The sequence below is a fragment of the Tachyglossus aculeatus genome, chromosome 14 (assembly GCF_015852505.1).
Source record: "Tachyglossus aculeatus isolate mTacAcu1 chromosome 14, mTacAcu1.pri, whole genome shotgun sequence".
Classification (NCBI taxonomy): Eukaryota; Metazoa; Chordata; class Mammalia; order Monotremata; family Tachyglossidae; genus Tachyglossus; species Tachyglossus aculeatus.
Window position 1 is genome coordinate 15,057,036 of NC_052079.1, and position 16,988 is coordinate 15,074,023.

The 16,988-nt window shown below is 43.7% G+C and overlaps 1 protein-coding gene across 4 annotated transcripts in view; it reads right to left on the reverse strand.

Annotated features, from left to right (window-relative positions):
* The window catches only part of SLC25A21 (solute carrier family 25 member 21), a 376,374-nt gene that overhangs the window by 120,492 nt on the left and 238,894 nt on the right, over nt 1–16,988 (reverse strand). For all 4 annotated transcript variants that reach the window (XM_038756566.1, XM_038756567.1, XM_038756564.1 and 1 more), the window contains exon 3: nt 4,390–4,473. In XM_038756566.1, the coding sequence (XP_038612494.1) occupies nt 4,390–4,473 (84 nt within the window). The remainder of the gene's footprint in view (nt 1–4,389; nt 4,474–16,988) is intronic.

Genomic DNA, 16,988 nt, shown 5'->3' on the forward strand with positions numbered 1-16,988 from the left:
GTGTAGCTCTAATACTCAGTTTTACTAGCTGAAGTCCACATTTCTGGGTCGTTTTCTTTTTTGTTAAGCACTTGCTATGTACCAGGCACTGTACTAAGCGCTGGGGTGGATACAAGCAAATCAGGACGGATACAGTCCCTTGTCCCACGTGGAGCTCACAGTCTCAACCCCCATTTTACAGATGAGGTAAATAGGCACAGAGAAGTTAAGTGATTTGTCCAAGATCAAACAGCAGATAAGTGACAGAGCCAGGATTTGAACCCATGACCTTCTGTCCTTCACGGGGCTCACATTCTAAGAAACAGGGAGAAAAGATATTGAATCCCAATTTTATAGTTGAGGAAACGGAGGCCCAGAGAAATCAAGCAACTTGCCCAAGGTCACACAGCAAGCAGTTGGCAGAACTGGGATTAGAACCCAGGTCCTCTGACTCCAAGCCCTCTGCTCTTTCCACTGGGCCCCACTATGTGAAGGTGAAGCTCACTGAAATTGCTAATTATATTAGCAAAGCATTTATGCCATTCATTCAATCATATTTATCATCATCATCAATCGTATTTATTGAGCGCTTACTGTGTGCAGAGCACTGTACTAAGCGCTGGGATACATACAAGATTCTGTCAAAGGATCAGCTGACCAAATTTGCCCAGTATGAGGGCCCTCGGAAACACCAGTTAGTGGAGCTTTCCAAATGCTGAGGTGCTGGATCACAAAGCTCTTACTTATCTTGGTGCTCTGAACCCTATCCCTGTCTCCCGAAGGGCTAGTAATGCCAACCACAGATGCCAACTTCTCATTTTTAGTGTTGGGCTGAGAAGGGGGCAGAAATTTTAGGGAGGATGAAGACTGGGAGGGGTAAGGCTTTGAAGAGTTAGCAGGCCAGAAAGCCACCATTTTCCAGTTTCCTGACTGGAAATTCTCAGTGTTGAAGACTCTGGATCAATCAGTCAGTCAATCATATTTATTGAGTGTTTACTGTGTGAAGATCACTGTAACAAGCACTAGACAGTAAGCCCGTTGTGGGCAGGGAATAGGGAATGTGTCTACCAACTCTCTGTCGTTGTTTTTTTTATATTTGTTAAGTGCTTACTATGTGCCAGGCACTGTACTAAGTGCTGGGATACATACAAGATTATCAGGGAGGACACAGTTCATCTCTCACATGGGGCTCACAGTCTTAATTCTCCACTTTTCAGATGGGTTACCTGAAGCACAGAGAAGTAAAGTGACTTGCCCAACGTTGCACAGCAGACAAGTGGTGGAGCTGGGATTAGAACCCAGGTCCTCTGACTCCCAAGCCCGTACTTCTTCCACTATGTCATGCTGCTCCTCTGTCACACTGGATCCTCCCAAGTGCTTAGTACGGTGCACCATATGCAGTAAGCGATCAATAAATACCATTGATTTATTGGGATAAGCAAATCTGATAGTGCAGTTCCACAAATGTGGAGGCTGTCATCTCTATCACTCCTGGGGAGCGGGCACTTTTGACCCCACCCAATTTAATAGCAGCGGCTACTACTTTTTTTTGACTTTTAAAACCACCCCAAAACACTCGTTTGCAACTTCTGGTTCAAAGAATGAGTAATCATGTTTTTTTTATTAAAGAAGAGATAGGGAGAGACTTAACAGTTACTAAGGTCTTTTCATATTGATGTAAACAGCTGACTGGTACAATCCTTTACTCCATAACACCCCTGATGGGCAGTTCATAATCATTAATGCTAAATTCAGAAAAGGAGGTGCTTATAAAAACTGTCAAAAACAGAGGACATCACTCTTTCTTTTGCAGTGCATCAGGTCTAGAAGGAGTTACAGTAAATATGTTCATTTGCATAGAAACAATTATAAGTGCATTATGGAAAAAGGCCAGTGTTACCACACAAGGACCACACATACTGAATGTTTGTTGTACTTATTGATATCAAAGCAAAAACACCAAGTTCCTCCAAAAAAACATCAAGGACAAGACAAAGGGACTCCCACATCCAAATTCAGAGAGCTTGTACAGTTAATCAGCAACACCAATACTTTTCTTTCACCAAACAAAAAAGAACTATTTTCACCCTATTACCTTGTTTCCTTTTAACTTAACTGCCTCAGAGGTACGATGTTGTCTCTCAATAGAACTGGTACAGACAAATGGCACATATGCACAAAGAGGCATAAATGGAAATGTTGCACATTGAGTAGTAACAGGAAAAGAGCAGAGAGCACTCTGCAGCGTTAACTCCAAAAGTATGATTGCATTAGTTAGTAGTAACTTTGTGACCCACTTTCGTTTTCTTCTTTGGAAAATACCCATTTCTGACTACAGATAGCCAATGCCCAGGAACATAAGAATCTGAAGACACCGAGGACTCTTGCAAGTTTTAAAAAATGTTAAATCAACAAGATTCTTCAGTAGCAAGTTTAGCTGGATTAGATTACCATTAAACCATTCATTACTGGAAACGTTCTGCATCATTCCTCTCCTTTCTCCCTCAGTCCTCCCAATTTAAAAAAAAAACCCACATTTTGAATGCAGCTCTGAAAAACCATTTCTAAACAAATCTCTAAGTGCCTTGGCATCTTGTGTTTGATAGATTCTTTGGATAAACAGAATGTGTGTGTGTGTGCTTGGGTTGAAAGTGTGGTACCAAACAAGAGGTTTGTCAAATTCTTTCTGCTTGCAGTCTGAGAACGCAAAGGGAACCCTAACCGATTTGCAGAACATGATTTGGTTTTTAGTATTCCGGTCTTTAACATATCTCTTCTATCATGCCCAAGGCCTCACCTGATTATCTTGTAACTATCCCAGTGTTTAGTATAGTACTTGGCATATAGTATGCATTTAACAAATATTATAACTATTATTACTTCGCAAGTGTCACGGCACACCCCTTCACCTCTCCCACCATGGGAACACCTAGCAAAACCACCAGGGAACTTTGCTGCCCTCCCACCACATCCCTTTAGACTGTAAACTTCTTGTGGTTAGGGAGTGTGTCTGTTATATTGTACTCTCCCAAGCACTTAGTACAGTGCTCTGCACAGAGTTAAGTGCTCAATAAATACCACTGACTGGTATTTTGCTCTGGGCCCTTGCTCCCATCCTGCAGATAAAAATTTCTGTTTGGGACCCCAATTTTCCCAGGCCAACCTCAACAGTCAGCAACTCTCACACATAAAGACGAGATATGAGCCTTTTCGGTGAAAGGAACACCCTGCCCCTGAGCATGCTTTGGGCAGGGAATGTGTTTGTTTATTCTTATATTGTACTCTCCCAGCACTTAGTACAGAGCTCTGCATGCAATAACCACCCAATAAATACGACTCCGATGGCAGCACATCAGCCCTTTGGCCAAGATAGCATCTCAGACATTCCCATTTTCCAAGCCTTACTCCTCCATCCTGCTATTTAAGAGTCCTCCGTCAACCTCTAGAGAGTGAAGCAGCCTGCAGGGAGGAAAGCAGGTAGCCTACCAGCCCTCCAGAATCAAGGCCAGTCTGCTCAACCACTGTGTCACAAGGAAGTCCTCCAAGGATGCAAATATCTTTGCCTGCCCCATTGTTTTTGATCACCCAACAAGGATCAATAGGGCTAATGCTCGATCTCCCCATCACCAGCTGGTTAATGGATCAGGAATCATTAGCATCACTAGACCATATAGACTGCAAACTCCTTGTGGGCAGGGATCACGTCTCCTGACTCTGTTGAATTGCACTTTCCCAAGTGCTTAGTACAGTGTTCTGCACACAGTGAGTGCTCAATAAATACCACTGATTAAGACACACATGAATCCTGACACTTCGTTTTCCAACCATGCAGCTGCAAAGGTCTCTTTCTAATGTTTTTTACTGGGTCCACTCAACAGGGATCTTGGCATATTAAACTTGCCAATGGAGTTGGTGAAATCCCCCTAAACTACTTAGAAGGGCTGAGGAAAGAAAATGTTAGAAGCAGCAAAACATCACCAGCATGAAACTTTTCACGCTTGTGCACACTCCTGAGGTTGGATTCTTTGCAGATAAACATTAGCCGGGTGAAAGCGGGGAACCGGTAGTAGGCTGCTGGGACTTGGTGAGCACCCCAGTCAGCTCCTCCGTTGCCAGCCCAAGCCTCTCCTCCCCACCAATACATGTGCCCCGAACTGGGAAGAGATGGTTTTGACAACTCCTCCACTGGGGAGGTGTAATAGTTGTGAATTTTTGCTCATCCTGAAATGCATTTGCTGGAGGCTTCTGGCCATTCAGTGGAAGAGGCAGCAGTGCCAGAGGGATGGGGGGCTTAGCGGGCAGCTTCCCGCCCCCACCTTGTGACACCACTACTGCCAAAATGCTCCACGACACCGACCCTGTGGCCGTAAGTGTCCGTGAGTCTGTGGCACATCCTGTGGTCGGGCTTACCCTTCGGTACGGAAAATGGTCCGGAAACCGTCCCCGACGCTCTTGTACCTGTTTGGATCTGCTGACCCTCTCTGAATCTGGAACCTGGAAATCAAGAGAGAGACCATGAAGTTCAAGGTTGAAAAAACACGTCCTTTTTCACAACAATCGTGATAGTAATGAATTATATATGATAAATCCTTTATTTGTATTAACATCTGTCTTTCCCTAGAGAGTGTAAGCTCATCGTGGGCAGGGAAAGTGTCTAATGACTAGTGTTTTCTACTTTCCCCAGGGCTTAGTACAGTGCACAGCACAGAGTAAGTGCTCAATAAATACCCTCTATGATGATGGCATTTATTAAGCGCTTACTGTATGCCAAGCACTGGGATAGATATACAATAATCTCTTAAACAATAGTCTTTTCACCATCAAAGAACACTGGTGAATACAGATTGTTTTAGATCCCTCTTCTTTCAGTGTTTTTTTTCTGCCTTTATGCTATCTTTCATTGTTAGACAGTGGGATACCTGCCTCAGGATTGACTATCACGCAAGGAAAGAGCTTCTTTTTAACCTGTTTCTTATCTATAAATCAATCCATTAATCTAGCATTGGTATTTTTTCAGGGTTATCGAATACAGAGCACTGTTCAGAGCACTTGGGAAAGGACAATACGAGTTGGCAGATGTGATCTCTGGCCATACGGAGTTTATAGTCTCAGTATGCAGATAAACAGAAATCTCCTTGAAGCGTTTATATTTTTTATTTCCATGAAAACAGCGGAAAGACATCTTGTTCTATGTACATCGTTTTCATGTACAGTTTGGGATCAGCATCATCGTTTCCCATCTCAGTTAGTATTCACCGTTGGAAATTTAATGCAAAAGTGAAATTACAAGGCTGCAAATGAGGCCTGACTTTGATCCTGAATTGGAGCCTTCAAACCTGAGAAGCCTCTCTTCTCAGGTCTGTGCTCTAGAAGCCAGTCTTAACCAACAAACCACCTTATTCTCCCCTACTGGGGTGAGAGCCAGGAGACCTGACTGAACCGGAGAAAAATTGGGTTCGCATGTGATGTGTGCGCGAGGGTCAAGGGTTTGCAATCCTTTCACCTCTCCCACCTTGACAACCTGTTACTCACCTGCATAAGGCTACTTGGAGGTCTCTGTTTACCAATCCATCAATAAATGGTATTTATTGACTCCCTATTACTACTATTACTACTAATAGTAATAATTGTAATATTTGTAAAGTGCTTACTATATGCCAGGCACTGTACTAAGCGCTGGCGTGGATACAAGCAGCATGAAGCAGCGTGGCTCAGTGGAAAGAGCATGGGTTTTGGAGTCAGAGGTCATGGGTTCAAATCCCGGCTCCGCCAATTGTCAGCTGTGTGACTTTGGGCAGGTCACTTATGTAGGCCTCAGTTACTTCATCTGTAAAATGGGGATTAAGATTGTGAGCCCCCCGTGGGACAACCTGATCACCTTGTAACCTCCCCAGTGCTTAGAACAGTGCTTTGCACATAGTAAGCACTTAATAAATGCCATTATTATTATTATTATTACAGGCTAATCAGATTGGACACAGTCCCTGTCCCACATAGGGTTCACAGTCTTAATCCCCATTTTACAGATGAAGTAAATGAGGCACGGAGAATTCACTCATTCATTCAATCATAGTTACTGAGAGCTTACGGTGCATAGAGCTCTGTACTAAGAACTTGGGAGAGTACAGTGTAACAGTAAACAGACACATTCCCTGCCCTTGGTGAGCTTAGTGACAGCAGACAAGTGATGAAGGCAGGATTAGAACCTAGGTCCTTCTGACTCCCAGGCTCGGGCTCTATTCATTAATTTATGAATATGAATATGAGAAGCAGCGTGGCTCAGTGGGAAGAGCCCGGGCTCTGGAGTCAGAGGTCATGGGTTCAAATCCCAGCTCTGCCACTTGTCAGCTGTGTGACTCTGGGCAAGTCACTTCACTTCTCTGTGCCTCAGTTATCTCATCTGTAAAATGGGGATGACGACTGACTGTGAGCCCTGCGTGGGACAACCTGATCACCATGTGACCTCCCCAGTGCTTAGAACAGTGCTTTGCACATAGTAAGCACTTAATAAATGCCATCATCATCATCATCAATTTATGCTGCTTCTCTCTGCTGTGGGCTGAGTACTCTACTAAGTGTTTGGGAGAGACCAATACAATAGGAGATATGATCTCTGCACTTAAGGACCTTATAATCCCTTGCCTTCTCTTCACCTCAGACTGGTCTCTTCGCATTCACCTGGCTCAGCTACTTACCCCCCTTCTCTCCCCCGCCCTCCCCGCCTCCTCTGCTCAGAGAGGTTAAGTGATTCGCCTAAGGTCACACAGAAATCTAGTGGCCAAAATGGTGACTAGAATCTATGTTTCCTGACTCCCACTCCCACCCTTTTTCCATTGGGTATGTTGTCGTTCTGATGGCCAAATGTGGAAAATGGTGGCCAGTGAAGAAAAGAGGTAGAATCCAGAACTAAGAGGTCTTCCAAGGACAAACACTGACAGTTTGAAATGACTGAAAATCAAGTTTAGGTTTAGAATGAAACTGAAACTAGGATAGTTTCAGGGTTCACTGCAGCCAGTGTTCACTGGTTGGTTTCCACAAGCACATGCTGATCAGCAATAGAGTGCCTTAGGATATATGCCTCACTGGAGACCTATGCACACTGGAATGCAAAGTATTCTAGAAATTCCTATAACTCCATGAGCTCTGTGCTCTGGGCTGGAAAGGCCTCTTTGATGATAAAGATAAAAGTCTGAGTGAGAGAAAATACTACCTGTACAAGTACGTAGTGATTTAAATAACCAGTTCCTACCGAGAAACAGTGTGGCCTAGTGGAAAAACCATGGGCCTCGGAGTCAGAAGGACCTGAGTTCTAATCCAGGTTTTGCTAACTTGTCTGCTGTGTGACCTTGGGCAAGCCACTTAACTTCTCTGTGCCTCAGTTACCTCATCTGTAAAATGAGAATTAAGACTGTGAACCCCACGTGGGACAACCCGATTACCTTGTATCTACCCCAGCGCTTAGAACATAGTAAGTGCTGAACAAATACCATAATTAATTAATAAATTATCTAGCCTAGTGCTCAGTTCAGGGTCTGGCCTGGAGTAAGTCCTTAACAAATATCACAAAACACAAATAAAACCAAAAAAAGCATGGTGATGTAAGAGATCAATCAGCCAATCTATGGTATTAACTGGGCACTTGCATGCAGAGCACTGTATTATGCCCTTGGGGGAGTACAATACAATAGAGTTGGTTAATGCATTCTCTCTTCAGTTCTGCACAATTTATTCTGCTCTTGAGGATATTACAGTCAAATCTTTGTTTATCCAAGTCCTTCAGTTGTAGCCCTAGCTTATTTCCAAGAGAAGAGGGTGAGCAGGAAGAGAAAAATCTATTAAGGGAAGTGGAACAAGAAGAAAATTCCCAATATTAGCAGCTCCCATGCACATATCCTTTATTTTTGATATCTCATTTGGCATGGTTTGTGATATTCTGGGCGCAAAGGACAACACCTAAATTTATGATTGGTTTATTCAAAGCCAATTCTCTCATTGGTGCTCAAAAGATGCTTTATGGAGTTTCCCTATGAACCATGAAAAATGCTTTTTTCAATAATCACAATTTCTCTCATATCCAGAATTTGACCATGGGGTACTCATCATTAGGCAGAGTGTGTGGCTAATCATGCATAAAGGGTGTAATGACTCAGAAAAATGCTCAGGCCTGTCAAACTAGGTCGACCCATTTTTATTCAAGGCTGAAGAGACTTTGATTCCTGGCTCAGCTATTCCTGGGATCCAAGAGGAAAGAAGATAGAAGAGAAAGAGGGTGGGGAAGAAAACATCATCCTCTAAAAATGACAATCTGCAATTTTTCCTCCATTCTTTTTTTATCTGGGGTTCTTATTTTTGATGTGAACAGCAGAGACACCCTGCTGAATAGTCTAGACAAGTCTTCCATGAAAGAAACTTTGAAGAGCATCTGATGCGTGGTCCTGTGTTAATTACCATTCCATGTACAAGATATACCCAAAGTCAATGTCTCCAAGTTACAGAGAAACACAGCACAAGAGGAATTCACACACTATCACTATTGATCCTGGGAAAGGTGGGCAGTGATAATACACAATATTCTTCTCGGCAAACTCTTTCAGACCTTCATTATGATAATTTAAAGAGGCAGGGATCTCAGGGTACAAGCTAAAACAAGCAGAGTCAACCAATTTAACATGTTTCTCACACAGTGTACATTTATATATTTCAAAGGTAGTACACATTGGGCTTAGTTCCACAATAACAATGATGTACTCTGACTTTAGTTATTACTCAGTTATCAGTTCTCCTGAGGACACTGATTCAAGCTGAAATAATTACCGTACATTTGGTCCTATCAGAAATTTCCTCCTCTCCCTCTTCAACATTCATCAACTTAAAGAGTCTCGGTCTTTGTCTCTGCCTGCCTCCTCCCTCCTTGTCTTCTCATCAAAGCGATTCTTTTCTACCTCAATGTTTTCCAGTTGCATTTTGAGCTAACGAATCCTGCTCCAAGAGACAATTTCCCAGTTATGTAAAAGATTTCCTTGGGCAACTATGCTGGCATAGCATCCCTCCCCCCAGCCATCTTGACTGAGTGGAGAAAGAAAGTTTGGCCTGCCAAAGCCCCTAATAAACATTGCCTGGAGTCTTTGGGGTTTTCTCTCTGTAGTAGCAGCAGTAATAGTGTTAAGCACTTACTATGTGCCAAGCAATGTACTAAGCACTGGGGAAAAAAAGGAGAAGGATGAGATCTAGATACTGGCTCCCAAGGGGCTCACAATCTGAAATGTCATCTCTGACGTAACTGCTACCGCTTGCTGTCAGAAGGGATAAAAAACCAGGTAATACCATTCCTCGAACCTCACAGCTCTTTAAATTATCTACTATAAATGACTTATTTATGCATATTAGTGGCTGACTCTCCATATAGACTGTAAGCCCGTTATGGGCAGGGAATGTGCCTACTAATTCTATTGTATTGATCGATCGATTGATTTAGCCTGCCTCAGTTGGCTCAAGTGAGAATCGACACTGATCATTTGGTTGTCATGGAGATCTCAGGGATGGATTAAAGAGCCAATTCTCTTTTCAGTAGGGGGCCAGAGCTGCAGCAGAAGCAAGAAGTGGTTACATGAGTATGTAGTGCTTTTGACAGCAGGAAGGAAAACCAGGATGAATTCCCACAAGAATGGTCAATTCCTCAGAGAAGCTACCACTCCTTAGGAGATGCACCTGGAACATGGGGGAGAAATTTCTCAGGATGCTCCACCTTGGGACTGCAGGTATTTTTGCAACTGGAAATAAGGAAAGGAGACTGCCACAGGGTAGATTTTCCTCACTGTTGTGAAGCAGTGAGGTTGCATCGTAGCCTGCTGGATAAAGCGGAGGAATCAGCCAAGAGTGCAGTGTTATTGAGCAGGCTCAGCCCCAGAGTCTCTGTAGCTACAGTTCTCAGTAGGTTCACCAATTGGCTGGGTCCCCAGTCCAGTACAGATAAAGCCCACAGCCCTATTTTCTGGACAACAGATTCATAACGGATGGTGCATATCAATTTTGCCTTTCAAGATAAGAGTACCTTACTAAGGATGACTATTGCATTTGTATGGTGACTTCATTCCCTATCCGTCACAGAGATTGTGACCTTAAACAAAATGGGGTAGGCCAGGGCAAAGCTCCTCTTGCTGTGACCCAACCCTCTGACCTTCAGGGAGGTTCTAGTTTCTAGAAGCAGCTTGGCCTAGGGAATCAGCAGGGGCCTGGACGTCAGAGGACCTGGGTTCTAATCTTGGCTCCGTCACTTACCTGCCGGGTGACCTTGGACAAGTCACAACTTTTCTGGGCCTCAGTTTCCTCATCTGCAAAATGGGGATCCCATACATGTTCTTCCTCTGACTAGGACTGCTAGCCCCATATAGGACCTGATGATCTTGTATCTATCCCAACACTTAGTACAATGCTTGACACACAGCACTTAACACACACCACAATTATCATTATTATTATTATTAAAGCTACAGAAGGCCTTGGAGGCTGAGTGACAGGTGGAGAGTGTTTCAGTCTGATCCACCCACTGCTCCTAGAAGCCAGGTGACCATGATAATTCTCCTCCTCTCTGATCCCCAAGCTTGATATGGGAGTCCCTGAGGCCACACAATAGACCAAATCATTAGAGTATCAAATAATCTCCTGAAAATGCTGCTTTATTGTCAGGTTCTTGTTTGTGCCGGTATTTGGCAAAAGGCCACTAAATGATTATTTTTTAGTCAAGAATTTTTTTAATGGCATTTGTTCAGCACTACTGTAGGTCAAGCATTGTTCTAAGCCTGGGGTGGATACAAGTTAATCACTTGTATGATACAGTCCTTGTTCTACATGGGGTTCACAGTCAATTTAGGAGGGAGAATGGGTATTGAATCCCCATTTTACAGGTTTTTCTTTAATGATGTTTATTCAGCACTGACCATGTGCCAGGCACTGTTCTAAGTGCTGGGGTAAGATACAAGTTAATCAGGTTGGACACAGTGCCTAACATGGGGCTCAGTTTCAACCCCCTTTTTACAGATGAGGTAACTGAGGCACAGAGAAGAGAAGTGACTTGGCCAAGGTCACACATCAGACAAGTGGCAGAGGCAGTGTTAGAACACAGATCTCCTCACTCCCAGGATTGTGCTCTATCCACAAGACCATGATACTTCTCTCTTCGAAGTTTTGATTGGCCCCGAAGCCTGCTTGAAGTGTAGCCCTGCTCCTACCTTGGTTTCTCTGATCAATCAATCAATCGTATTTATTGAGCGCTTACTGTGTGCAGAGCACTGTACTAAGCGTTTGGGAAGTACAAGTTGGCAACATATAGAGACAGTCCCTACCCAACAGTGGGCTCACAGTCTAGATGGGGGAGAAAAGGGGAGAGGGGAAAGAAAGGATGGTTATGAGTAGACAACAGATTTGGGTCATTTTCAGGGATTTACCATAATCGTGCTTCTGTTTACTTTGTAAAGCACTGATGCAGTATTACGTGCTGAAGGGTAAGTAGTGATGAATGAATGCAAATGACTTCAGAACGCTTTGCCAATATAAAGGGCTAAGGAGAAGCTCAATAATAGTTACAAGAATACAGTATATCCTCTTTAATAAACAAAGATAGAACAAGCCTTCTAATGAATCAGAAGGTTAATAGCGTATACGTTTGAAATTTACCGGTCATATTAAAAGGATAATTGGTAGGGAGATTAAATAAAGAGTTTAATGCATTTTAATGAGCTTACTTTAGGAAAATGAGATGTTGCTCCTACTTTATGGTGTTTGCTTTTTTCTTGGTTGGTTGAGCACCACAGAAGGCAGATTGAACACGCAAAAACACGTTGGAGGTTTGGAAATCGAAGTGAACACCTGCCCCACATGACCCCAGTGCGGCCTCTCTGAAGGAGTAAGACCCAAGCTGCTTCTCCATCTTAGGAAAACCAGGCCGGACCACGCTCTCCAACAGATGAAATGAGGGTGGGCTAAGACACATTGGACTCAGAAGTGGTGGGTTCGTTGCAGCTGTGAGGAAGCTATGTTTCTGGGGCAGAAGTGAGACCGTAAGATTGTTATGGGCAGGGAACGTGTCGCCTAATTCTGTTGGATTGCTCTCTCCCTAGCTCTTAGTACAGTACTCTGAACACACAGTAAGCACTCGATAAATATGATTGACAGACTGACTGAGGATTAGCCAAGGGCCCTCAGGAAGCACTGGTAATGACTAATGATAATACTGATGTTATTTGTTGAGCGCTTACTATGTGTTAAGCACTGCTCTAAGTGCTGGGGTAGATACAAGGTAATCAGGTAGGGCTCACAGTCTTAATCCCCATTTTATGGATGAGGGAACTAAGGCACAGAGAACTGAAGTAACTTGCCCAAGGTAGACAAATGGCAGAGCCGGGATTAGAACCCAGGTCCTTCTGACTCTGGGGCCCGTGCTCTATCCACTAGGCCATGCTGCTTCACCATGGTAAGGGGGGAATCAATCAATCCCTCTGCCCATCCGCCAAGCTAGCTCTCTTCCTCCCTTCAAGGCCCTACTGAGAGCTCACCTCCTCCAGGAGGCCTTCCCAGACTGAGCCCCTTCCTTCCTCTCCCCCTCGTCCCCCTCTCCATCCCCCATCTTACCTCCTTCCCTTCCCCACAGCACCTGTATATATGTATATATGTTTGTACATATTTATTACTCTTTTTATTTATTTATTTTACTTGTCCATATCTATTCTATTTATTTTATTAGTATGTTTGGTTTTGTTCTCTGTCTCCCCTTTTAGACTGTGAGCCCACTGTTGGGTAGGGACTGTCTCTATATGTTGCCAACTTGTACTTCCCAAGCGCTTAGGACAGTACTCTGCACACAGTAAGTGCTCAATAAATATGATTGATGATGATGATGATGATGGTATTTATTGAGTGCTTACTCTGTGCAGAGCACTGTACATAAGCGCTTAGGAGAGTACAATACAACAATGTTAGCAGACACGTCCCCTGTCCACAACAAGTTTACAGTCTTGGGCAGATGGGGGGGGGGGGGAAGATACTGATATCAATAAGTAATTTATACTACACAAATTGAAGTTATCTTCATTGGGGGAATCCATGCGCCCTCTTTAGAGCCCAGTGCTTTTGGGGTGGGGCTGGTGGGGTAGTGGATGCTACCCCCAGAAACTGACCAAGTCCCCAATTAAAGCAACATCAATTGGGGGGACTGGGAAGGAGAACGGGGGACCCCCCCCCCCCATAGTTTGGGGGAGAGACTTTGGGATCCTCAGTCATACAATGGGACATTTTATTCTGACTTCCAAATTATGCCCAACTCTGGCGAACCCTGTATCCGTCAACTACAAGGTTTCCCAGAACTATTGTGAAATATTGCTCAAAAAATCACTCGCAGGGAAAGGAACTATGAACGTGGGATGCTCGATCATCCTAGATGTGGCTGAAGATAGGGAACCGGGCTCTGGCATGGCAACAAAAGCAAATGAAACCCCCTTGAGCGACGTCTTTTCTAAATGAGGTGCTGAACCGCCTCAGGAACAGTATCTCCCAGAATGAAAAGACCAACCCAGATCGCTTCGCCGTACTTTTAACAATTTCCTGCGATCTGAGACGTGTCGACTACAGTCCTCTACTTGGAGCAAAAGGAGAATTAAAAGATCAATATCCCGGGGATGGTGGGGGTTTTCAGTTCACACGTCAACAGTCTAGTTAACTCTCCTGGAAATGGATCATCATTTTCCCGGCTACCAAATTCGTTCCTCTAAACATTTACTTACGTGTCCCTCGTTAGTGCAGTGGAATGGAACTCGATTTGCCCAATTTACCCTGTTACAAGACAGATGGTGTTTCCAGCCCTCAGATTTCATGTACAACTTGACAGTGTAAAATGGATCTTGATAAGGGAGTGTATTCTAGCATCTGGCACAAGTGCTTCCAGTTGTTTATATTACTTATGGGATAATAACTAAGTACACTGACAGGATAATTCTGAAATTTATTTTAAGAGTGTATCCTGCCAGTTAACAAGCCATTGACAAGTGATCATTAGAAATTACAACCCAAATCTCATAATGTTAAACCACAAGTGATAAAATCAGCTAATTAACATAGCTATATAATTAACAAGCCTCATAAATACTCAACTAGGACACCAAGCAGAAGGTGGTTTAACTGCAGTCAAAGCACAGCTTTCCAGCACCCCCGTTCCTCTTACAAAAGGTATTGCTTCCTTTGGAACTACTGTAACTTCAGCAACTTAGGGCTGTCTTGCTTTTATTCCCTTCACACTTTTAGAAAAAGTCGTGGAAGTATCCTTTTTCACCACCAAACACTACCCGAGGGCCAGGTTTGACTTCAGGGATGCTTTCTTCTGAACCAAATCTGTCGGCCTTGCTGTGTTAGTGATTTTATCAATCTTTGGTACTTACTGAGCACTTACTATGTACTTACTAAGCACTTCGGAGAGTACACTATAACAAAGTTGGTAGACACGTTCCCTGCCCACAGGGGCAGCCTGGCCTAGTGGATAGAGCATGGACCTGGCAATCAGCAGGATCTGGGTTCTAATCCTGGCTCTGTCATGTGTCTGCTGTGTGACTTTGGATAAGTCACTTAATTTCTCTGTGTCTCAGTTACTTCATCAGAAAAATGGGGATTGAGACTGTGAGCCCCATGTGGGACATGGGCTGTGTCCAACCTGATTAACTTTTGGCCTCATGGCACCCTTCAGCTTCCCCCCCATTTTTTTCCAAATATCGGCATTGGGTTGCCCTACAAAATGCCTCTACTTCCACTCTTCTAACTCCCTTCTTGACCCATTACACTCTAGTTTCCCACTCCCTGCACTCCACTGAGGCTGCCCTCTCCAAACAACCCAATGACTTCCTCCTCACCAAATCTATTGGCCTCTATACTCTCCTAATCCTTTCTGATCACTCAGCTGCCTTTGGCCTTGAGGTGAAGTAAGAATTGGAAAAGGGAGAGGCTGCGGGCAAAGAGATCGGGTGAGGAGGCTGACAAGAGTCAAGATGAGGTAGGAGAAGTGCCTAGATCAGCATAATATCTGTTTGGATGGAGAAGGAGGAGTGGATCCCGGAAATGTTGCAGAGGAAAAACTGAGAGGGGAAAAACTGAGAGGATTTAGTGACAGATTGAATATGGGTGTTGAAAGAAAAGAGACAGGATATTGCCAAGGTTGTGGGCTTGAGAGATGGGGAGAATGGGGGTTTTGTCAACTGTGCTGGGAAAGTTAGAGGGAGAAGATGATTAGTACAGTGCCTGGCACATAGTAAGCACTTAACAAATACTATTATTATTATTATATATTGCTACATATTATATATAATTATAAACTATTATTATTCTAGACTTTGGGCCCATTGTTGGGTAGGAATTATCTCTAGCTGTTGCTGAATTGTACTTTCCAACCACAGAGTACAGGTGCTCTACACAGTAAGCGCTCAATAAATACAACTGAATGAATTAATTATTATTATTATTATCAGGAGGAAAGATGAGAAATCCAGTTTGTGACCTGGGACAAGTCACTTAATTTCTCCGGGCCCCAAGTTCCTCATCTGAAAATGAGACTACTGATACCTGCTTGTATCTACTTCATAGGCCTACAGTGAGAACAAAATCATAATTACAATAATTATGGTATTTGTTAAGCACTATGTGTCACACACTAAGTGCCAGAATGGGGATCTCTAGACTGCAAGCTCGTTCTAGACTGTAAGTTCACTGTGGGCAGAAAAAAACCCGGCAGTCAGGTGGCCTGGGGCCTCTTCTCCATTGGTGCTTTGTGATTGTGAGTTGGTGTCTCCTTTTTTCGCTTGCCCCACCAGATCAGCAGGGAGAAATCCCATCTAAAAAGTGGTCAAATGCTGGGAAGACTGGGATTTTCTCTCCAGGAGAATCCTGTTGGGTGTGGTGAAAAAGTCTGAGCAACTATTTCGTAACCACAATGATATCTCCTGCTGCTTCTGTGTGGCTGCAGTGGTTGTGGATTTATTATGTTTGCAGAATTGACCCTGTTATTTATTCCCCTGGTTGTTTGTCATCAGTTCTGCTCTCTTTAGATTGAGGAAGTGTGTCCTAAGGAGAGAACATGGGGTTGGGAGGCAGAGGACCTGGGTCCTAATTTTGGCTCTGTCACTTCCTTGATGACCCTGGGCAACTTGCTTGACTTCTCTGAATCTCATTTTCCTCATCTGTAAAATGGGGATTCGCTACCTGTTCTCCCTCCTCCCTAGAATGCACTTGGGAAGTATGACAGAAGCACCAAATATGTTCCCTGTTCACAAGCAGCTTACAGTCTAATGGGTGAGACAGATGTGGAAATATTCACCATTAGGTAGCAGAGTAAATGTAACTGAATTTTCACTCGAATACACAGATGACACACACACACACACACACACACACACACACACACACACAAATGCTTAAGGTAAGCAAAAATAAATAAATGCAAAGTGCAAGTACTGGTAAGATAAGGGGTACTGATATTTGGAAGACTAGTTGGAAGAGGTGGGATTTTAGGAGGGCTTTGAAAGACGGGTAAGGCTGGTGGATTTGTGAGGGAAAGGAAGTCCCAGGCTCTAGGGACCATGAGAGCACAGGACCGAAGGTAGCAAGACCAGAGAGGGCAGGGTATTCAGCTAGGAAGAGCACCTAGAGGAGCAAAAAGAGCAAACAGGGGGATAGCAGGTGAGGTGTGTTGATTCTGACTGAAAGAGAGAGAAACTGGAGGGCAGAGAACCAGTGAGGAGCTGATACAAAAGTCCAATCATGTTATCAATCAATCATATTTATTGAGCACTTACTGTGTGAAGAGCACTGTACTAAGCACTTGGGAGAGTACAAAAAAACGGAGTAAGCGCTCAATAAATACCACTGATTGGTTGGTTCAACAAGGGCAGCGGCTGTCAGGATGGAGATGAAGGGACATGTCTGTAAGTTGATTTTGAGGGAAATTTGGCAGGTTTTAGAAATTGATTGGCTTTGAG